The 24834-nt window shown below is 42.1% G+C and overlaps 1 protein-coding gene across 1 annotated transcript; it reads left to right on the forward strand.

The window, feature by feature from the left end:
- Window positions 1-7100: 7100 nt before the first annotated feature.
- Window positions 7101-16784, forward strand: ISOC1 (isochorismatase domain containing 1). Its single transcript, XM_053408219.1, has 5 exons — window positions 7101-7856; window positions 11865-11984; window positions 12123-12326; window positions 12683-12799; window positions 15387-16784. Exons 1-5 carry the CDS (start codon window positions 7431-7433, stop codon window positions 15531-15533), a joined length of 1014 nt encoding a protein of 337 aa, XP_053264194.1. The 5' UTR covers window positions 7101-7430; the 3' UTR covers window positions 15534-16784.
- The last annotated feature ends 8050 nt before the right edge of the window (window positions 16785-24834 follow it).

Raw genomic sequence — 24834 nt, forward strand, 5'->3', positions numbered from 1 at the left:
GGCTGTTCAGTGGTTCTGTTTTAATGGATTTTCCCCATTCACTTCATTATGGTTATAAGGAAAAGCTAGAAGATAATCTGATTTCCATTTCGTACAAGTAAGAATTGTACAAATACAATGCGATCATCAGATATAAAGCACATTTGTAACAATCCCTTCTGTTAATGCTTCATTTTCATTTTTTTCAGTTCCAATCTATTTATATAAATGTGTTTTTGTTAGGATTTCCATACTTTACAAAAATGGCAATGGGCCTGAATTAACTGTGTTGCTTTTTCAGTTTTAAGCAGTATAAAAGGGAAGACTCTTAACTGAATACAAGCTTAGCTCTTACATTCTAATCTTTCCCTTTGTTACTATACTACAATCCCCTCCCAAAAAATGAACTGATGAAACTCCTTTAGATCAATTCAAATGATAAGAAATGCAAAGTAGTTGAAGATGAATGAATCGAAACCCAAATAATTGCAGAAACAATCAGCGTGGTGGATCTTTATGTCTAACACTAAATAGGCAAGCTGTTTTAGAAGTACACCAATTGCATGCATGAGAGTTTTTCTTTTTGCTAATGTGTTAGGCAGGAATATGTATTAAAAAGTAATTCAAGCTCAGGAGTCTGATATGAGCCAGCAACTCAGCTTTCTACACAAAATCCCTAAAGCAATTACCCTCCTGCTCCCAATTATAATATATTTCTAGAGGCAAGAAGCCTGCTGTCAAATTAAGAACTGTGCTTCCCTTTTCTATCTCCATGTTCAAAAAATAATAATACATTTTGCTTTTTGCCTAAAGTGATGCAAAAAATTTAAAGATAAGGCCAGATTTAACAAAACACATTATTTCAGGAACAATTTTGATTTCTGTACCACTTCAGTCAAATTAGAAACTATAGAGAGGTTGTGAATGTTCCCTTGGTAAAGGCTGTTCTCCAATTGGAGCGCTCGCAGGCCAGTGTTTCCCAGTCGTTTTTAAGAATTGCGTGGAGAGAGTCTTTAAACCTCTGTTGTTGACCACCAGTATTACACTTTAAAAATTTCCATTTTTAAGTTCGGAATAGAGTAGTTGCTTTGGAAGACGATAATCAGGCATCCGAACAACATGACCAGTCCAACGAAGTTGATGTTGAAGAATCGTTGCTTCGACACTGGTGATCTTTGTTTCTTCCAGTACACTGGCATTAGTTTGCCTGTCTTCCCAAGTGATGTGTAAATTGTTTTAGAGACACCATTGATGGAATCTTTCAAGGAGTTGGCGATGGCGTTTATATGTGGTCCATGTTTCACAAGCATACAGTAAGGTTGGTAGTACAATAGCTTTGTAAACAAGCATTTTGGGTTTCCCTGCGAATGTCGCAGTCCTCAGACACTTTGCACTTCAGTCACAGAGTTCAGGTGATGCTGGATTTCGGCATCACTGTTGACCCTTGTGGGAAGATAACTGGGACCCTTTTCTGGCTGAGGAGCAACGTAAAAATCCCTCCAATAAACAAACTTCACCTATTTGTTTATTAATTTTGAAACTGCATTTGAGGGAAAGACATTCACAGCAATCAGAAGTGGGTAGAGACATGGCAGAGCTACAGTTGCATCCAAAGCCTTTCCAACTTTGTTTTGAACCCCCTGCCCAGAAGCCAAGGAAGGGCTGAATGAGGTCAAAGTCCCATTTAGTTCAGCCTTCTGTTCCCACAGTGGCCAACCGCCTTCTTATAGGGAGCCTGCAAGCAGGACCTGAGCGCAGTAGCACTTTTATCACTTGTGATTCCCAGAAAAGTAGTACAGTCGTACCTTGGAAGTACAGGTGAAACTCGGAAAATTAGAATATCGTGGAAAAGTTCATTTATTTCAGTAATTCAACTTAAAAGGTGAAACTAATATATGAGATAGACTGATGACATGCAAAGCGAGATATGTCAAGCCTTTATTTGTTATAATTGTGATGATCATGGTGTACAGCTGATGAAAACCCCAAATTAACAATCTCAGAAAATTAGAATATTAAATGAAATCAGCAAAACAAGAACTGCAAATAGAGCGATATTGGACCTCTGAGAAGTAGAAGCATATATGAGTCTATCTCATATATTAGGTTCACCTTTTAAGTTGAATTACTGAAATAAGTGAACTTTTCCATGATATTCTAATTTTCCGAGTTTCACCTGTAGAACAGAATCTGTTCCAGAAGTCCATTCGATTTCCAAAACATTCGGAAACCAAAGCGCGGCTTCTGATTGGCTGCAGGAAGTTCCTGCCAGGCAATCGGAAGCCATGGAAGCCCCATCGGACATTCGGCTTCCAAAAATAGTTCACAAACTGGAACAGTCACTTCTGGGTTTGCGGCCTTTGAGAGCCAAAACATTTGAGAGCTAAGCTGTTTGAAAATCAAGGTACGACTGTATTCAGAAGCATTCTGCCAATAGTAGATGGGGGAATGAAGGGGTATTGGACTCAACAGATATCAACATGTTTTGTTTCAGGGCCTGCTGCTAGTGAAACCACCGGTGGTAGATCTACACCCACTAAGCTTTCCATAGGTATGCTGAGATCCGCCACAGATCTGCCTTCCCAGCAGCACTTTTCTCTGCTAGCAAAGGAATACTTCCACACCATCCAAATCTCCTCCAGCCATTGGCTCTGCAAGTTCAGATTGAACTCCCAAGGTGGTATACAATGCAAAGTAATGAATGCAGTAATCCATTAAACAAAATGTATAGAATCTACCAAGGCCCAGCTGCCACATCTTGGGGCACAGAAGGCAATGTTAATTTTAAGAACCTAATGGTGCTCCCATCACAATAATATACCTACCTGGATGGAGAGGATAATACAGCTGTGGTCTCATAATAAAAGCTGGTAATACAGTGGCTGAAATTAATGAGGAAAAGTTTGCAGAAGTACCATTCAGTGGAAAGTATGTAGAACAAGTTGACAAGTTCACATGGTTTAAAAAGTTCAGTGGAGCTAGCAGGGCAAATGTAAGGTAACTTACAGGCTTGAAAGGTTATACTATCACTATACAATAATTGGGGAAATAAGCCCGACAGCAGCCACTGCTTTATATAATTCTGTAATTCAAAATTCAGGACACTAAAGAAACTGGGTGGAAGAAAATCTTGTTGAGCAGAGCTCAGCTTGTTGAGGAAGCTCTTGACAGGTCTCCAGAGACTATAGACAAAATGAGGATATCAATTCAGACCTCGGCTGACATTGAATGATGGAAGGAAGAAGAGTAGGTCACAGTGGCTCAGCAGTACTAAAGCAGAAAATAGCAAATAACTCTGAATCTAGACATGAATGTGTGGAAGGAAGGGGGGAAAAGGCAAGACTGTTTTTGAAAAGAATACCTCAGGAAGATTGCATAAGTTTTTCTTGGACAAAGGAACAAAATTTTTCAGGGTTGCTTCTCACAAGACAGATAAGGGAAAACACATGTCCTGTGAAAGCGGGGGAGGGGGGAGAGAGAGATGTACCTTCACAGCATAATGTACATGTACTTTGCTATACAAAAAATATACTTGTAGGAGACTTACGTGTGTTTGAAGCAGCCTCCAGTATGTTATCCGCTAAGATGTCAGGCCAGACACCATGACACTAAGTGGTTTAAACTCAATGGCTACAATTTAATTGACTTGTGGAAAAGATTGATTAAAAAAGAAACTAAACTCTAGGAGGAAGGAAGGCTGGATAAAAAATATTCTGCTGCAAAAAAAATATTTAGTACATGTATTCAATGGACAAATACAGAGAGATCAATTGAGATGAATGATGCAAGCAAGCATTTTCTCAAGAACATACATATCCATGTGTGTGCTGCTATATCAGCATTTGCAGAGGAGCAAGTCTGTTTGGTCAAATAGGTACTCATGTTATTGAATTAATGCTGGGCAATGTCTGCAATCCCTTCTACCACCCACCTTGACATGGAAATAGGGTGCTCAATAAGAGATAGGTATTCCCATATTAAACGCTTCTAGATCATTCTTTCTTGGTCTTTTCTGGGCTGGTTGACTATCTGTCCTAAATATTGTAGAGGCTCATTTGCTCCCAGTTCAACTGCTGTAAAAATAAAAAACATGAATCCCGATGGAACAGACAAAAGATTCATCTCGTTCACCATCCTGTATCCCACATTTATTTCTGTTTTGTGGAAAGCTGTCCCCAGGGAACAGGGGAGGTGCCAATCTTGTGTGATGTATGAGTCATTGGTTATTAGCTCCAGGTAAGTTGACCCTGAGTTAAACATCCCTTGTGAAAATAGCACTGCACAAGTGCAAAGGGCGTCCTAGACTGGTTAGCATGGATTGGATTATACTTCATATTGCCACAGCCCTAGACTGCCTCTGCAGTACATTATGTTTAACCAAGCCCTTCTTGAGTCATTCCAGACTTCTTGTTGCACTGACACAATACATTGCATCCAATCCAAAATTTTAGCATCATAGCTAGAAAAGTTGGGAGTGGGGGGAAGTAACAAAATACATTACACTATATTTGCAATTAGGAATTGCAATAGATGTACAATAAAACTGTAACATGCTGGTCATTACTATGCCATCCTGAATGCTAAATTACTACAGTAGTCTTTAAAAGTAACACATGGCAAATTAAGGCTGATTAAATCAAATGAGCTAAATAGGATTGACACTATCATATTTTAATTAAGGAACTGGAATTGATTCAAGTTGGTTAATGACTAGCTCACACAGCTGACCACTTCAGGAGCTTCTGTCATAACAGCATTAAATTATTGGCTGCAGTCATGAACTCAATCAGCATTAGGATAAGCCTTGTTGAGTAATTAAGCTGGCCACTGAAAAAAATTGATGTATTTCAGACTCTCTGTGTCCCTTTTTTCCAGGGATAGTCCAATTTACAGAAGCCACCCAGTTTCTGAGTTGACCTCAGAATGTCCTGCTTTTCCTTAGGACGTCCCTATTTTTCTCGGAGAAACGTTGAAGAGCATGGAATTATGTGGCCCACAAGCCAGGGAAATAAGTGACTAGATAACCTTCAGAAGACATCTGAACTGTATAGGGAAGTTTTAATGTTTAATGTTTTATTATGTTTTATGTATGTTGGAAGCCACCCAGAGTAGCTGGGGCAACCCAATACGATGGGCAGGGTAGTAGTAGTAGTAGTAGTAGTAGTAGTAGTAGTAATGGAATCTGGACAGTGGTTTTCAACCAGTGTGCTGTGGCCCCTGGGGTGCCTTGAATTTTGGTTAGGGGTGCCATGGGCAACATTGGCCTCTGCCCCTCTTTCCTTCCCTCCCTCCTTTAATGCTCTCTTGCATCTCTGCCTCCCCAAGGCTTCCACAGCTGTTTATTACAGCAGCCCTGGCTACAAGCTCCCCAGGCAAATGGTGCCTCTGGGGTTGGCCAGGGGGTGCATCCCAGGCCCCTGTGGGGCAGAGCGAGGCAGTACCTCTCTTTGGGGCAGGGAGGGCAGCTCAGAGACCAGGGGTGCTGGCAGCAGCTGCCCAGAGGACTCCCAAGGAGAGGAGGCTGTTTGAAAAAGGGCGAGAGGCTGCCTGCTCTGCAAGCAAAGGGTAGCATAACTGCCCCACAGGGGTGCCACAGAAAGAATGCAGTTGGTTGCAAAGTACTGGAAGACACAGGATCTACCCACACTGGAAGAATGGCAGATGAAGGTGATGGACTATATGAGCTTGGCAGAGATGACGAGCAGAATCCGAGACCAGGGAAGAGAAGCGGCGGAAGAAGAATGGAAAAAGTTCAAGGACTATTTAAAGAAATATTATAAAATTGGAGACAGTTAGAATGATGTTGGATTAAAACAAATGGTTACTATCAGTTATGGTTATGACAAAGAGAATAAGGGTGATTAGCATAAATTTATAATAAAATAAGGTAAGATTTCGCTGAACAACTGTAAGAATTTGGAATACAGAAACGGGAAGTAAGAGGAGGTCGAGGAAGTAAGGTTTAGAAATTGGGTTATGAAATGGTACTTGTTTTACGTTTTATTATTGTTGAATGTTTGTTCATGTATGTTTTGTTTCTGTTATATAAAAAATTGTTCAATAAAAATATTATAAAAAAAAAAAGAAAGAATGCAGTTGGTCAAGGGCAGGGCCGGATTTAGGTTTGATGAGGCCCTAACCTACTGAAGGTAATGGGGCCCTTTATACAAGGTGAGTCCTTTAAAAGAGGCCCCATGGATACAGAGTACACATGTTCCACTGGGCCTCTTTTAAAAAAACTCACCCTGTATATCCAACTGTCCCTTGTCAACAACAAATTGCCAGTGTTTTTTTGTGTTGAATATATGTGTTAAGTTGTGGGTGAACATATCAGATGACACAAGGATTCTTCAAACAGCTTTTGTTTATTCGCAGGCCAGACCTGAACTGAACTGAAGGGTTCAGCCAGCCTGCTTATATAGAGCTCCAGTACAATGCAACTGTAACCACTTTCTGTAACTATCCAATCACTGAACGTCACTTTCAACCCCTTATTTGCATATGTGGACCTGAGTGAAAATTATCTACGGTAAAATTATCTACGGTATCCCCCTGCTGGCCCAGGGTGAGAACTTCAGAACATAACAATATGCTATATGGTAATTTATGGACCTATTAGGTATCTAAAGCCATTTGCACATGCAGAATGTAGGTACCCTTATATACAGAAATGAGCAAACCTGTGATATTTTAGGGAGCAGGCTAGCAGGTAGGGCCATGACTTACATCATAGGAGCCCACAAAACACTGTTGCTGTATGTAGGTTTTATTCTATTTGTTTTTTATCTTATATTTTTGAAATGTACATCCAGTTTCCCCCCCCCCCTTTAATTTTTTTTGGGGGCCCCTCCTAAGCTATAGCTTGTTTAGCTAAACCCAGCACTGGCGGGGGAGCCATGGACCCCAAAAACATCTGGAATAGGGCGTTCCTATTTTCATCAGGGAAATGTTGGAGGAAATGAAAACACTTGACTGGCCAAAACCCCAAAGTGGCACAGCCTCTCTCTCTCTTTTTTTGGCGCGGGTGGTGCTGGCATCTGCTTGTCGTGGTACAATTATTCGCCGGCAGATGGAAACCACAAGAGCAGAGGAAACGAGGGAAAGGGCATTTCCACCCCATCCCGAATTTCTCCTCAGACTGCCAGGCGGCAGCAGCAGCAGCAGCCGCCATAGCCCTGCTTCCCCGCGGCCACCGCCTCTAAGCACCGTCACTGGCCACCTCAGATTCCCCCCCTCCACTCTCCACAGCGCAAGCCCGTATCCTTCCGCGCCAGCCAGCGCAACGCGCGTGGATTGCGTGGGGGGCGAAGGAGACGACGGAGCGGCTCCCGGCGAGGCGATAACGGGGACGCGGCCTGAGGGCGGGCGCGGAAGGCTCGAGGGCAAGCGAAGCGCGGCGGCCACCTGCGCGCTCCGCCCCGGCCGGGCGAGCCAAGGCAGGGCTGGCTCCCATGGTGAGGAGGAGGAGGAGCCGCGATTGGGAGCCGCCGGCGCGCCCCGTCTGGCCGGGAGGCGGCACCGGCAGCAGCAGCGGCAGGAGGAGGAGCAGCGGAGGCGCGGAACTGGAGCGGCTGCCCGCGAACATGGCGGCGGCGGAGCAGCAGCAGCAGCCCTTGGTGGAAGGCTCCGCCGGCGGCGGCTCGGTGCCGGTGCTGTTCTGCTTCTCGGTGTTCGCCAGGCCTTCGACGGTGCCGCACGGCTCGGGCTACGAGGTGCTGATCCAGAAGTTCCTGAGCCTCTACGGCGACCAGCTGGACATGCACCGCAAGTTCGTGGTGCAGCTCTTCTCCGACGAGTGGAGCCAGTACATCGACCTGCCCAAGGGCTTCCTGGTGGGCGAGCGCTGCAAAGTGCGCCTGGTGCCGCTGCAGATACAGGTGGGCGCGGGGGGGGGGGGAGCCGGCAGTGGGGCGAGCCTTGCGCAGCCAGACCCAATTCTTTGCGCTGTGGGTGGGGGGCGCGGGGTTGGGCACCTTGTGGGTCTCCCCTGCTCACTTTCCCCGTCACGGAAAGGGGGAGATCCCTTCGCCCCCACCATCCTCTCCCGTTTGCAGCAGCAGGAGGAGATGGAGGTGGTGAACTCTCCCGGCTGGCAGCTTGCTGGTTCCCTGCCGCCCAAACACGCGGGACAAACTCCAGGTCTGCCTCCTGCCCAGAGAGAAAAGCATAAATCTCTCTCTCTCTCTCTCATTCCTTTTCTCTTATAAAAACAGCTGCCAGGTGCAGGTCTGTAGAGGGTAGTGACATGGGCGTAGCAGAGGGGGGCAGCTGCCCCCCCATCAAAACAATAGAAATACTCAGTGCTTTTTCCCTTAAAAAATGTTTAGGAGTACTCTCATTTCCTATTGATATTGAAATACTGCCCCTCGTTGAGGCCGAACTTAGATGCACAAAATGTTTAGGGGTCTGCGTAACCCCCCAGAAAAAAAACACTGGAAATAACTAACTGATCCGTCGCATCGGTTCCCCCCCCCCCAAACAAAAATCCTGGCTACGCTCATGTGTACCTCGGAGGGTAGGCCAATGTCAGTATGGCGCCTGCAGGCCCTAAAAGTGTCCCTATTTTCCAGGGATGGTCCCGGGTTTACAGAAGCCGTCCCGGTTTCTGGTTTGATCCTGGAAGGTCTCACTTTTCCTTAGGACATCCCTATTTTCATTGGAGGGTATGGTAGGACATCCCTATTTTAATCAGAGAAATGTTGGAGGGTATGGAGTTATGTGACCCCCGAGCCAAGGAGATAAGTAACTAGACAACCTTTAGAAGACATCTGAAGGCAGCCTCGTATAGGGAAGTTTTTTTTAATGTTTAATCTTTTATAAGGATTTTACATAAGTTGGAAGCTGCCCTGAGTGGCTATATTATTTTTTATCATCATCATGGAATAGGACTTCCCTATTTTCATCAGAGAAATGTTGGTATGCGCTTGGGTAGCAGAGGCAAGAAGAGAGGAGGGCTTTCCTCCTAGAGCCATGTAAGGTGTTTGTGGCTCAGGTGAAATGTGAAGGGGGGCTCTATTGCACTGCCCATCAGGTAATCGGGTCCAAAGCATTTTTAATTTTAAGACCGCGCCACCCAGTGATTTCAATGGGGCTTGCTTCCATCTCCTCATTTAAAATACTGGCCAGAGTAGCAAGAAATCCCCTGAAGATGGGAGGAGAAATTGGATTCTTCCCACCTCCAGAAGGCAGGAGAATGATGTTGGCAGGTGGAGCATGACTTTCCTGGCATGTCTCAACTTCGGCTTACTCAATTTTGATGAGGGTAAGGGCTTCTCATCTAACCTCAACTAAGAATTGGAAGTACCTTTCACCTCACCCAGCTGATAAGCCAGGGACGAAGTGCCCTCCTGCCCCAGAAAGCCGGAAATGAACTCAAAGGCAATACGAAGGAGAGCCTTCTTTTGGACTGATGTTATCTTGAAGCTGGCAAGGAAAGTATTCTCAGTCCAAAATTAAAGTAAGAGTTTGGAGATTTAGGAAAGGGCATTTGGTAATGCATTCAGTTTGAACTAGGTATGTGAGACTAGTTATATAAAAAATCTACGCAAAGCATCCACTTGGAAACATAGCTGAGTGCAGAATACGTCTCTAGAAAGCAAGTGTGTAAGGCATGTAACCTCAGGAGAATGCAGGGAACTTTCATCCACCGCCACAGCATACGAGTACAAACTGTACATTCAGTAATGCCTCTTTGTCAGTTAGGGAACGTGTTTTGAGGAACAATAACAGCCTCATCTTGTGCAGAGTCAGGCACCGTATTATTTAAAAAAACAGACTAGTTTAAACATATTGCTTCGGATAACTTGCACTTAACTATCCCACAAATTTGCTCAAAATAAAGGTGCAAGCGCTCATTTCCTCTACTTGTCCCTACCCAATTTTGATTAGTATTTAGGCATTCTCATCCTGTCACGTCTGCAAGCTTTAAGTCCCAGTAACAATCAATAGTGTGCTGCTGCTCATGCAAGGGAGGCTGAACTGAAAGATGCAGAACAGACTGGGTGTAGGAGACCATGCTAAACATTTGTTTTGGTTTGCTGTCCTTACTCGATAGCACACATTAGCCCTGTTCAGACATCACATCAAAACCGTAGTTTGAAGCAAGTTCTCAGAGTGTTCCAGCTGCTGCTCTGTCTGACTTGTCCTTTGAACTGAGGCTTGTAGTTTGTTTCTCTTCAGACAAACCACAAGGTTTGTTCTGGGCCTGTTGCTTATGGTTTGTTTGAGGGAAATAAGCCACAAACCTGTGTTTTGACATCGCAAGAAGTCAGGCTGGCTTGCTTTGCAGTGCGATAGGAACAGGGGGAAGCAGTGCCAGGGAAGCTTTGAGCAGCAGGCACCAGCTTGCTTCTCATTTATGTCAAACCATAGTTTCTTCTAAAGTTTAGCTAAATGTCATGTACAAACTGTGCCAGTGTGCACAAAAAGGGCACTTGGAAGGGTGTTACAAAGTCAAGCCACACTGCATTTAATGATGGTGAGTCAGCTCCAGCTTAAACTTTCATCTTTTAAGCAACTTTATGTATGCTTATCACGGACATAAAATAATTCCCAAGTAGTTGCTCACACCGTTGAAAAATTATGAGTGCAGTCCGAAGAGCCACTTCCACTAACATAAGGGAGGTGAGTTTTGATTTCTTCTAGCTGCAGGCCCTGGGAAGGTGCAAGGGACTGCAGTGAGATGGAATAGCTGGAAAAGCCCCATTGCATGAGGAGAATATTGCTCACAGTTCCCTGGATTCCATCCTATGTTTTAGAAACAAAAAAAGCTGTCTTTACACCGACATTGGTTTACCTAGTTGGGTATTGACTAGCTGTAGATCTCTAGGAGTCTTTCCACACACAAAACGTGAGTTCTACTACTGAGCTGCAACCCTTCTCCTTAAATAGACATACGTTAGAATGTGTGAGTTGCAGAATTATGCATAGGGGTTAACATGGTTGTATTAGTAAAGGTCAGCAGAGATTCTTCCCGTATTCAGAGTGACATTAGTAAGGATAAAGACTCACAGCGCTTTAAAGGATGGTGAAGATGGTTTTAGAGTGCTATCTCCGCCCTCTTCAGTTCTGTGTCCTGTGCTAGCTTCGGGGAAATGAAAAACTTGTTTTGTATATTTTCAGAGAGAAGCCTTCTGCATCGAGTGCCAGTTTTTTGCATTTAAACTTTTTGTGATTTTTTTTTTTTGGGGGGGACTTTCATTATGGTGAAGGGTGTCTGTGCCTGTGTGTGCTACTTCAAAAGAGCAACTTTAAGAAAGGGTTCAGTCTGCCTGGGGCAAAAGTGGTGGGTTGACACAGCTCCTTAGAATGGGGAACAATTTTCCAGTCCTAGTCGTCTGAATGTAAATAGTGAAGTTGGGATCACATAATAGGGGAAGAACCCATTGCGATTCACTTTAGAATGCTGTTTTTTACTTAGTTGTTTTTTAAATTAAGCTTTTAATTTATCAAGTATAATATTTGCAATACGTCATGTTCGGTGTTGCTGTATTTACAAATCTGTGTCGATGCCTGTTACCTTTATCTTGAAATGTGTTTAGATTGCACATGTCTTCAGGTACTGGAAGACTGCATGCCAGAGCTATTTCAGCAGATAATGACTGGGATCCAAAGAATTGTGTAACCAGCTCAACACACTTGAAGGAGCTTTTGATTTTAATTTTTCCTCTTGCTGTTACATCTTGGTTTTGAAACGGAGGATTTGTGAGTTGACTGTATGACATGGGAGCATGCTGCTCAAAGAAAAAAAAGTCCAATATCCTGCTGGACACACCTAGCCCTTTGGGCTCACCTAAAATGGGTATTTGGCTCCTAGCCAATGTAAAATATTTCCCCTCAAATAGGACTTGTTTGACCTGTGATTTCTGATTTTTCCTTTATTTCAGTTAACCACATTGGGCAACCTCACACCTTCAAGCACTGTGTTTTTCTGTTGTGATATGCAAGAGAGATTTAGACCTGCTATCAAGTATTTTGGAGATATCATCAGCGTAGGCCAACGATTAGTAAGTTTACCTGGTTTCTTAGTATAACATACCTGGTTTCTAATTTTATCAGCTGCTGCTGTATAATTTTTATTGTTATGGACTATTTTATTGCTTAACTAAAAGTTTAATTCTTGTGTGGGCTTTTTCCATTTGCAGCTTCAAGGTGCACGAATTTTAGGAATCCCAGTTATTGTAACGGAACAGTATCCTAAAGGTCTTGGAAGCACAGTGCAAGAAATAGATTTAACTGCAGCTAAACTTGTCTTACCAAAAACAAAGTTTTCTATGGTATTGCCTGAAGTTGAGTCTGCAATAGCAGAGATTCCTGGAGTTCGCAGTGTTGTTTTATTTGGGGTAGAAGTAAGTACTGCATTCATAACTTGCCTATAGACTTTCTGCAGAAGTATTATTATTTAGATAAAAGTGATGTTTTTGTATATTTAGTGTTACAGCAATAATCCTATAAAATATTTATATACATAGAGACGAACAGATATATGAAAACCAATAAGTTATTCCATAATAGAACAAATAGGTTACATGCTATCTGTAAATATAACTTGCCAAACTTGCTCTAATCACTTATATACACTTGTATTCGGAACATTTTGTCTAACTGTGTGGAAAACAAATACACAAGCAGCTAGCTTGTCCTGAAGTCGTTGATATTCTGTTTATGTGATGGTTGATGAAGTTAATTTTTGTTTTTCTCCAAGACTCATGTCTGCATCCAACAGACAGCTCTGGAATTGGTAGGCAGAGGTCTCGAAGTTCACATTGTCGCCGATGCAACATCTTCAAGAAGTATGATGGACAGAATGTTTGCCCTAGAGGTAACTACTTTGAGATGGGGATGTGTATGAGATTGATCTCTTTAATTGTTACAAGACGGGCATAACCACTAACTTTTTGATAGACTTTAGGATTCATACTACATGGAAGAGAAGTGGGAACCATATTGTAACCAAAAATGGTAGAAAATCCGATAAGATCCATATGTCTTGCTTATTTTGTCCAAGTCATGCAGTTTGGGGATATCTAGGAGTTGCCCTCTTTATCTGAATTCAGGAAACATGTAAAGCCTCTTTTATTTATCTAAGCTTTTGGCTGATCGTTTTGTACACTACTGTTTTTAACTACTAAGCTTTAATATTAAGACCGGACCAACAATGGAGAAAGCTCAATAAGAAATTGTTTTTGGAAGTTTGTGAGGGGAAGTCGGTCAGTATGCCATCAAGAATGGTTTTTGATTTAGGGAATTCTACCATAGCAGGATGGTTGGGTTATAATAGATGTGTTTTTCCAGACTTTCTGTCTCGACTGCCGATCTAATAGTGTTACTATAAAAATTCCTTTCTGTACCACAACTGACTCATCCTCTGATTTTATCTAGCATTAAAATAATCAACCCTCTCTGATTCTTCATTGTATCATCCCTAGAGTACAATCCTATGCACAGTTAACGAGAAGTAATTCTGCTGTTTTCAGTGGGTTACTCAGACATAAGTATTTATCGGACTGATGTCATAAAGTATTAATAAATACTTCTATGGTTTTCTGTTTGGGTACAAAACATTCAACTGCTGTAATAAAAATCATTGGAACTAAATGTTATTAAGACATGTTGTTTAACCATCTTACTATTAGAACTGAACTGTCCAGCTATACCAAAAACAAAAGGCCAAACTCCCCCCCCCCTAACTTTTCTTTCAATGAGGAAATTGTGTTTCTCCATCATAAGCATTGCTCCCCCGACCACATGACTAAGTTATGTCCATTAATTTTAAATAAGTCTACACTAAGTAATACTTATTTCTTATCCGCCCGCTTGCAGAGAGCAATTTTCATATGTGATGGCAAATGTTTCTGCCTAATTCTCAGTGCAAAGCGATTTGCCCTCAACTTTTCTAATACATACTGGACAACAGTCATGTTCTTATAGGGGATTTAGGACGATTTCTTATGGCCTTGTAAACCGGTCATCTTCAAATAAGATAATTCCCAACTTTGACTTTGTGTCATTTTTTGTTTTAAATGTCACCTGGACCAAACATTTTTGAAGTTTGCATTTGCAAGTTTCTTTGTTCTTTTAATTACTGCCTCATTTTCTGAATGAAAGCATTATTTAGTGCTTCCTCATTTTTGTGTTGATATTTGGAATGTTTAAGAGTTAGGAGTATCCAGGTATCACATCTGATTGAGCCATGAAAGATTATGCTGTAATAATAAATAACGTTAGTTTTTAAGATACCACAAGGCTTTCTTTTGCTGTTCCAGAGTAGCATAGCGTCTCTCTAGAAACTAGGGATTTTTTGTATAATTTCTCACCCACATCTTTACCACGACTACAGCCATTTGACAAACCTATCATGCTAAATCAAATCTTACTTTTCATTGCCAAGGTGTGCATCTGATATCAGTGTTTCCATTGAGAATTCTTTAATATATTCTGCATATTTTTCTCCCACCAGCAGCTAAAATATCTTGATTGTCTCAGAAGAGTGACAGGACAAAAATAAATTGATATTAGGGAAATGGGTATTCCTCTAATAAGGATCTGTCAAATTTAATGTTACATGGAATATGACCTCCTGCTGTTAAATCCTGTTTAATTTCACCAAGGACATAGGTAATTTTGTATTACCAGTGCCCTTTTGCTAGAAAAAGAGGTGCCAGAACTCACCAGGAATGCCGCCCTTGTTATCTTATAATGGCAATGGCGCCCACCTGAGAAATGCCGGAACTGAATTCTGGCAGGAAAAAAAGCCCTGTGTATTACTATTTCATATAAATGATTTAAAATCCTAGCCATTTGGATTTTTAATCCAGCCTACCTACATTGCAGTGAAAGAGAACAGAAGTTTACCCCTGCTAATGGTAATGGATGTTTCTCTTGTTTTAAAATAACGAACCGAGAAATATTATTATTGTTGTTGTTGTTGTTATAGCTTTTATTAAGTTTTCAGTTTTACATCTCAGAATAAGCATCTTGCATAGTACCATACATTTGATGACTTCCCTCCTTTCCCTTCCATGGTTCATTTACTTTTATCCACCATTCCTGCATATTTTGCCATAACCATTTTATTCCCCCATCTTACATTGCTTAAGTATTTGTTACACTGTTGAATTTACCTTAACGCTGCCAGCGTTTCCAGCTGTGCGCAATGGTTTTCCATATACTCGGCAAAAAATTCCCCACTCCTCTTTAAATATACGTTCTTCTTGCTCTCTTCTTCTGTGTGCTAGGCCAACTAGTTCCGCGTATTCTATCATCTTAAATTGCCAATCCTCCTTACCTGGGACCTCCCTCACCTGTGACAAGAAATTGCAGAGGCAGTGGTATTGTGGTTGAAAAGTTACTCACTGGGTACGCAGCATATACTCACCCCAGCTGTCTTCTTTTGCTTTTTTTTTCAGCGTCTAGCTCGCACCGGGATTATCGTTACCACTAGTGAAGCTATATTGCTGCAGCTAATAGCCGACAAAGACCACCCCAAATTCAAAGAAATCCAGAACCTCATTAAGGCAAGTGCTCCAGAGTCTGGGCTCCTCTCCAAAGTGTAAAAGACGACGTTCTTGAAAGACCATTGGTAACGGAGAGTCAAAGATGTAAACTTTCTCACTCGCGTTCACACACACAGACACACACACACATCACCTGCAAATAAATGTAATTGTGCTTGCCTTAGCAGAATTTGTTTGGTTACGCTGTTCAGGTGCGAGTGTATTCTGTTAGTCACAGTCGTCCCAAGGCTCTGGGTACCATAGGATCGTTTTTGTTGTCAAGCAAACTTTTAAAACAGAGGTGCCTGTTTGTCTCTACTGTACCCACTGATTGTAACACAGTTCAGAAAAGTGCATATTTTTGTGAAACCTCGATTGTGCAAACGTACTTTGAAATTGTTTTACTTTTTGTACAAATAATACAATGACATAGATAAATGTGATACATAATGTTTTGCTATTCTACAGATAGAATCATATTTTAAATAAAATGAGATAGATATATATACTTTGGGTGGGCGGGAATAGTGCTTTATAGTCAGAAAAACAAGCTAAGGGAACAGGCAATATAGATGCAGTACTTTAGAAGGTAACTTAGCAAAGCTGATTCTTGATTATCCAAGACTTTATTACTAAATGGTGTTACAAAGTCCTTTCTAACTGGAAAAAAAAGTCTGCGGGTTGATGTTCACTTTAAAATAAAGAGCAATTCTGTCAGCTTGTTAATGGGAGTATGTGAGTGACAGATGACACTGAAGTGAGTGACGTTAATTCACTTGTAGACGGTTCAAAGTAAGATGCTCAAACTCTTCATTTCCAAGTACTAAAATAACTTTTTTTCTGGATGCGTTGGGGGATTTATTTTTAATCCCTGTATGCCTAGATTTAATGAACTCCATCTGGCTTCTGCATTAGTTCAAGCAAGCTTTGGGGTGGGGGGAATCAGCTTCTTCAGTTTTATGCAGTATTCTGCAATATGGATGCTAAATAGGCTTTAAAAGGAGTCCGGTGTGATAGTATATTTTGAAAAAGACATCTATAATTTTATAGCTGGAAGTAAATTTGAATAACAGTGCCCTTAATACAGGCCAATTAATTCATGTTAGAACTGAGTTCAAATTGTTCTAGGATTTGTATCAAGTATGTTTGTGGCTTTATAGGAATATATTTTGCAATATGACAGTACTAATACTGATGTGTTTTTTTTAAAAAACGAAAACCATGCATTGATGGAAAGTTCTTAAATTTCCCACAAACATTGACTCTTAAAATGATCGTGGTATGTTCAAATAAATGCAGATGTTTACTGTGTCTTGTTGTGATATAAAACTTCAGTCTTCATTCTACACTTCCTTTTATTGTGTTTTCAAAAGTTATGTTCTATCTGTGGAGGGAAGCGTGTGGATGAAAGCAATTTGTTTTCTGCAAAACAAAACGAAAACAACTTGTTACAATTTAGAACAAGCACAAGATGTGACTGCAGACAAAGGACGAAAGAGTTGAAGAAATCACTGCCCCACATTAGTGACCTACTTTTTAATGTCTTATTATTGGTGCTTTCAAGCAGGGCAAAGTATAAAGGAACAGCTGTCAAAGAGCAGAAACAGCCCAATAACATTCGAACCAAACTGAAAACACATCTTAATATATTACACCATATACCAGATATATCTGTAGACAAAGATTTGATTATCTAGTTCAAATCAATCACTGATGCAATTTATTGTTAGGTATGCCCTAGATATAGTGCTTATAACCTGCAGGAGTTTATATTCCATCCAACCAAACAACAGACACCTATGCCAAATCACATTTTTGCCTGTGAAAAGTTTCCTCGAGTGGTCTTCAATTCAGCAGGAAGAGCTTTCGATTGAGAAACACACACCGTTGTGCTGCTGGACCAATACAGTGGTACCTCGGGTTCCAGAGGTCCGTACTTAACCTGAAACTGTTCTTAACCTGAAGCACCACTTTAGCTAATGGGGCCTCCTGCTGCTGCCGCACCGCCGGAGCACGATTTTTGTTCTCATCCTGAAGCAAAGTTCTTAACCTGAAGCACTATTTCTGGGTTAGCGGAGTCTGTAACCTGAAGTGTATGTAACCCGAGGTACCACTGTATGCTGATAACATTTGCATCCCTGCTCCACAAATCCCATAAAAAAATTCTCATAAGCATTCTGTGTCATTACAGGACTTAATGGCTCTGTGTGGGGAGACAGGAAGGTGGCAGTTTTTAGGCTATTTATATACAGTATAAATCTCTTCTTTCACTGCTGAGGAAAAGGGTTGTTGCTAACGGGTTTTTTGTGCATCATAACTGTCGGTTTTAGAATTCTGTAAGATTTCAAGACATATTTATAAAAATCTTACAGAACGACAAAGCTGTTCATTTCCTGGAATAAGGGATAAACCATTGCCGAATGCAATGTCCCAAATACAAAATTAATGTAGCCCATTGATACTTAAGCTCTGTGTCACCCCTTACCTCTGATTAGGAATATAATCATATACATACTTACTCACAAATGACTCCCACTAGGTTCAGTGATGCTTAACAAGAAGGAATTTGTAGGAATGCCACTCGAAGCACAAGTGAAAATCAAGGTGAGCTGTTACCTGTTGTTTTTCATGTGAAATGGTTTACATTCTTCATCCTGTTCAACAGGAGCAGTCGAGGTCACCTTTTCACACCTGAAAAAAATATGTTAAGGATTTTCTTTTCCTTGGTGAAGAAGTTGTCCAGGAAACTTGCATGTTATAACAAATAAGGTGATTGTTCTGTGCTGAACATCAGTACCAGTCCATGCTTAAGATATGCTCTCACATAGAGGTCTGTTGCTGTTAACTGGATATGCCACTCTAGATAAGAAAGGCTATTTTTATAGCTAGAATATTCACACCTTGAGCTGTTAACTTGCATTTAAAATACCATTCCTAGCCAACTGGCTAATCAAAAGTATTCTAAAATTTCCAGACTAAGTTATTTTTATTTCCCTGAGACATTGAAAAAAACCCCAAACCTGGCAGAATTATGTTTAACTGCCACTTTCATCCTGCTGTTTCTTGCTCTGTTTATATTTTATCTAGTGGTTTTTACTGTTGCTTTTAGCATATTTTTATAAAGCCCTGGAAATGTTTTTTAATTTGAAGGGCAGAATCTGAATTCAGTCAATAAATAAAACAAAACTGACTTTCTTGAAAGCAAGGAAGACCCACTTTTTGGTTTCAAAACTGCAATAATAATACCTTTTTATTTCTTTGGAAGCCCACTGAGTAGTCTGATAGGACACAAAATTTCAGGTATGTGTGTTAAAATGGTATACATACTTACTGGGTTGTATCTAACATTAGTCATACTCAGTGTAGACCCACTGAAATTAATAGACGTGACTGATTCACTAATTTTAGTAGGTTTACTTTGAGTAGAACTTAGTTGGAAACAACCCATTGACTTCAGTAGGATTTTCATCCTGATCTTAAATATATTTACCTGGAAGCAGACGACATTGCTTGCTGTAGAACATTCTTCCAAATAAATGTGCAGAGGGCATTTAATTGGGTGCAGGGTTGCAATGTAAATGCTTATATCACATTTCCAAATCTGAGCAGGCATTGATTTTGTGTGTTTTGTGGCCTTGATTGTTTGGTCAACGAGAATGTAACCAAAAAATGTGAAGTTGATCTATTTGCTGCAATCCACAGCCCACTTTGCTCCACAGTTCTGCTCCCGGAGGATGTGGACCATGTAGGTTTGTGACTAGTATACTGAATGAATGAACTTTATTACGGTCACAGACCAGGATAAAACAAAAACAACATATAAATAAAATAGCAGTTAGGATTTTTATTTTTTTAAACTGATAAATGTTGGAGCAAATAAGGACAAAGAAACAAGCATAGGATAAAACATCTGACTAAAATACAAGATTAAACATGGATAATGGATGGATAAAAACTGATAATTAAAACAGATAAGAGCTGAAAACAAATAAAAACATGCAGTTAAAACAACTGTAAGAGCGTAGGAACTAAAAGACTCAGTTAAAACAACTATAAGAGGCTGCAGAGAAGAAGCCTCTGAAATAGATGACACTCACAGCATTAGAAACTGATGTGCAAATATGGTTAAAACACAATTAAAACAGTGTACAACAATAAATTTAGAAACAATGTGCAACAATAAACTATCCCAGGGAGTTGACTCAGAGCCACTCATGGAACCGAGTTTGGGGATTTTCATGCCGGACTATTTTGAGTTGGGCGATGGTCTGCACCTACAGATTTGTACACAGAATCTGGCGACCATCCAGGTCTTCTTCTGATCTTTGCCTAACAGCAAAAGGTCAAATTTTTGCTTTTGCGGGAGGTCGGCGAGCCTCACCAGTAGGGGATCAATGAACTTACTGCGTGCCTCTTCGTAAAAGGGACATTTAAAGAACAAGTGTTCTGGGCTTCCTATCTCTCCCAATGGACAGGTGCAAAGTCTCTGGGCATAGGGGACTTTTCTAAAGGCTCCATCCAGGACCGGCGAGGGAAGAGCTGTGCTTCTGGTGAGTATAAAGGCCCTTCTTTACTAGTATACTGTATGCCATTCACTGATCTGACATGATTCGGAGAAACGAAACTAAAAAAAATCCTTCCAGTAGCACCTTAGGTACCAACTAAGTTTGTTATTGGTATGAGCTTTTGTGTGCATGCACACTTCTTCAGATACACACTTCTTCAGATACCTGAAGAAGTGCGCATGCACACAAAAGCTCATACCAATAACAAACTTAGTTGGTCTCTAAGGTGCTCCTGGAAGGATTTTTTTTATTTTGTTTCGACTACGGCAGACCAACACGGCTACCTACCTGTAACTATGATTCAGAGATTCAGTATATTGGTTTGGAATTTGTTTCCCACCTCTAAATTATAGATTAAATGCCATTGATTTACCTGAATTTGAGAGGCAGGTATCCTCCTTTATTAAACCCTCACAAATTTACACACACGCACACAAACACCAGGAGCTATTCTGAAGCAGCAAAATTCAGATAATAGGAAGTCAAGAAGTAGATAAAATTGGTATACAATGCAGTCAGAGGTGAAGGGAAGGGTAGGTGCTACTGCCTGGTAGAAACACGTTTAAAGGTGGAAAAAGACTAGCAATCATGATGCCACGAAGGGAAGTAACACGAAGCGTATCAAAGTCTGGTAGTGTTATGCCCCTGAAGTATTAAGGCTCTTTCTCAGTAAAACAGCAAGAGGCTGCAGCTGAAAAAGCTCAAAAGAGCAATCGTGTTGTTTGCTTCATTTTAATGAGGACTCGGGAGAATACTGTAAGTGCTTACAGACAAGTAGTGTATCTGTGCCTTTTAAGGAAGCAAACCCAAACTGGACAGTAGACTGAGTAAATCCTTCACAGTGCAATTCTCCCTCTAGGTAATTGGCAGCAACGTGCAGTATTTGGGTTTCAGGAGAGCAACGCAACCTGTGTGCACAGCCTCCAAAGGCACTACACCCCTGGCTTGCTTTCTTTTGCCACATTTTGCTAATTGTGTAGAAAACGAGAGCCGTTATCTTTAAACTAGATTGTTGCTATGGCTGTACTTGGAATTTATTATCTCATTAGTGGTGCTGCTGTTTCAATTTCTGGCGAGCGGTAACAATTACTTCTGTTACTTATGATCATCTTAACAGATACTGGGTTTTTTGTGTTATTTAAAAATCCTCTATATGCGTGCAAACATTTGTTTAGTTAACCATATGCTTTGCTCTGCTGTTCCTCCTAAAGGTAAGAATGGGACAGAAGATAGTTCTATTGTCATTATGAGACTCAGGCGAAATGTTACCAGATTCAGGAATTGGACCAGAAGCTCAAATGCACAAGGCTTTGTTTAATAGTGTCACTTGGAACCTTCATAGATAATTTATTACGGTCAAAGACCAGCTCGCATAACACAATAAAAACAGCATTCATAAAGATAAAACATACAATGCAGCAATAGCTCATGAGTTAAAATTGAGATATACAGTGGTACCTCAGGTTAAGTACTTAATTCGTTCTGGAGGTCCGTACTTAACCTGAAACTGTTCTTAACCTGAAGCAGCACTTTAGCTAATGGGGCCTCCCGCTGCTGCTGTGCCGCCAGAGCACGATTTCTGTTCTCATCCTGAAGCAAAGTTCTTAACCTGAGGTAATATTTCTGGGTTAGCGGAGTCTGTAACCTGAAGCGTATGTGTCAGGGGCTCAGGAGCAGAAGCACAGGGGAGAGAGGAAATGGAGAGCGAAGGAGAGGAATCCGAGGGGAGCGTAGGGGAGTATGACAGTGACCCGAGAGATTCCATGAGCTTCTCCAGCGAATCAGAAGATTCCCAGAAGGGGGCGCCGATGGTGAGGGCAAGGGGGGTCCCAGGGGGGACGCACCAGAAGCAAGGGGCCAGCGGGGACTCCCAAGGCAGCAGCGGGGGATCAGGACCAGCTCCCCCACCAGAGCGCAGTGGGGGGGAAGAGTCACATGTGTCAGGACCAGCCTCTCCTCCAGCGGGGAGAGAAGATGAGTCAGGGCTGACCACGCCCCCATCGGAAAGTGGGGAAACGGAGGGGAGGTCAGGTCCAGCTACCTCCCCGAAGGAGGGAGCAGTGACAGCAGTGTAACGGTCAGAAGGAAAGTGGGAGGCTGGGCGCGCGCGCCAAGTTCAAATGTGCAGGCGCGTGGGACAGCAGGAAACCCGGATTGGGAGCCAGGTCCTAAAGCCCGACGGAGGGAGGGGGAAGAGTCAGGGGACTCAGCGTCAGAAGAGTCTAGGAAGGGCGAGACCCCGACGGGCAGGCGGACCCAGAGGAGGAAAGAACAAAGGAAGAGGTGGAGCAAGGCTAGAGTCTTAAACTGGTGTCAGGGGGGAGGAGATTCAGACGGAGCTTCGGCGGTCTAAAGTTTGAGACATAGTGCTGCACGCTGAGGCTGTGGAAGTGAAACTGAACTTCAGTAAAGACTTTTATACTAAACAACGAAGCAGCGTTGGTCCTCTGTGAGCTGGGACCTCGGGCAGCTCTGACAGTATGTAACCTGAAGCGTTATGTAACCTGAGGTACCACTGTATACATATACCTGTACAACTGAGATTTGGGCTACCATAAAAATTGACCCTGAGGCACCCCAAAGGGCGACTTCAGCATTTCCCTAGTAAGCTATTTTATTCTAGAGGATGATCTGTTCCTAGAAATCTGGGCGCAAAATCTGGCTATCAGCCAGGTCGTCTTGTGATCTTTGCCTAAGAGGAGAGAACTAAGTTTCATAGAATCATAGAATCATAGAGTTGGAAGAGACCACAAGGGCCATCGAGTCCAACCCCCTGCCAAGCAGGAAACACCATCAGAGCACTCCTGACATATGGTTGTCAAGCCTCTGCTTAAAGACCTCCAAAGAAAGAGACTCCACCACACTCCTTGGCAGCAAATTCCACTGTCGAACAGCTCTTACTATCAGGAAGTTCTTCCTAATGTTTAGGTGGAATCTTCTTTCTTGTAGTTTGGATCCATTGCTCCGTGTCCGCTTCTCTGGAGCAGCAGAAAACAACCTTTCTCCCTCCTCTATGTGACATCCTTTTATATATTTGAACATGGCTATCATATCACCCCTTACCCTCCTCTTCTCCAGGCTAAACATGCCCAGCTCCCTTAGCCGTTCCTCATAAGGCATCGTTTCCAGGCCTTTGACAATTTTGGTTGCCCTCCTCTGGACACGTTCCAGTTTGTCACTGTCCTTCTTGAACTGTGGTGCCCAGAACTGGACACAGTACTCCAGGTGAGGTCTGACCAGAGCAGAATACAGTGGCACTATTACTTCCCTTGATCTAGATGCTATACTCCTATTGATGCAGCCCAGAATTGCATTGGCTTTTTTAGCTGCCACGTCACACTGTTGGCTCATGTCAAGTTTGTGGTCAACCAAGACTCCTAGATCCTTTTCACATGTAGTGCTCTCAAGCCAGGTGTCACCCATCTTGTATTTGTGCCTCTCATTTTTTTTGCCCAAGTGCAATACTTTACATTTCTCCCTGTTAAAATTCATCTTGTTTGTTTTGGCCCAGTTCTCTAATCTGTCAAGGTCGTTTTGAAGTGTGATCCTGTCCTCTGGGGTGTTAGCCACCCCTCCCAGTTTGGTGTCATCTGCAGATTTGATCAGGATGCCCTTGAGTCCATCATCCAAGTAGTTGATAAAGATGTTGAATAAGACCGGGCCCAAGACAGAGCCCTGTGGCACCCCACTAGTCACTCTTCTCCAGGATGAAGAGGAACCATTGATGAGCACCCTTTGGGTTCGGTCAGTCAGCCAGTTACAAATCCACTGAGTGGTAGCATAGTCAAGATCGCATTTTACCAGCTTCTTTACAAGAATATCACGGGGCACCTTGTCAAATGCCTTGCTGAAATCAAGGTAGGCTACATCCACTGCATTCCCTTCATCTACCAGGCTTGTAATTCTGTCAAAAAACGAGATCAGGTTAGTCTGACATGACTTATTTTTCAGAAATCCATGCTGACTATTGGTGATCACAGCATTCCTTTCTAGGTGCTCACAGACTGTTGGCTTAATGATCTGCTCCAGAATCTTCCCTGGTATTGATGTCAGACTGACTGGGCGGTAATTATTTGGGTCCTCTCTTTCCCCCTTTTTGAAAATAGGGACAACATTTGCCCTCCTCCAGTCTGCCGGGACTTCGCCTGTTCTCCAGGAATTCTCAAAGATGACTGCCAGTGGTTCTGAAATCACATCTGCCAGTTCTTTTAATACTCTTGGATGCAGTTCATCTGGCCCTGGAGACTTGAATACATCTAGACTAGCCAAGTATTCTTGTACTATCTCCTTAGTTATTCTGGGCTGTGTTTCCTCTGCTGAATCATTTGCTCCAAATTCTTCAGGTCGGGCATTGTTTTCTTTATCGGAGAAGACTGAGGCAAAGAAGGCATTGAGGAGTTCAGCCCTTTCTGTGTCCCCTGTTTGCATTTCACCATCTTCTCCTCTGAGTGACCCCACTGCTTCTTTGTTCTTCCTTTTGCTACGAACATACCCATAAAAGCCTTTTTTGTTGCTTTTAACCTCTCTAGCAAGCCTGAGTTCATTCTGTGCTTTAGCTTTTCTGACTTTGTGTCTACACGTGCTGGCTATTTGTTTGAATTCCTCTTTGGTGGTTTCCCCCCTTTTCCATTTTTTGTACACATCCTTTTTTAATCTTAACTCAGTTAAAAGTTCTTTAGATAGCCACCCTGGCTTCTTTAGGCACCTTCCATGTTTCCGTCTCAATGGTATTGCCTGAAGTTGTGCTTTTACTATCTCCCTCTTAACAAACTCCCAGCCATCATGAACTCCCTTTC

Source organism: Podarcis raffonei, chromosome 11, assembly GCF_027172205.1.
Source record: "Podarcis raffonei isolate rPodRaf1 chromosome 11, rPodRaf1.pri, whole genome shotgun sequence".
Lineage (NCBI taxonomy): Eukaryota > Metazoa > Chordata > Lepidosauria > Squamata > Lacertidae > Podarcis > Podarcis raffonei.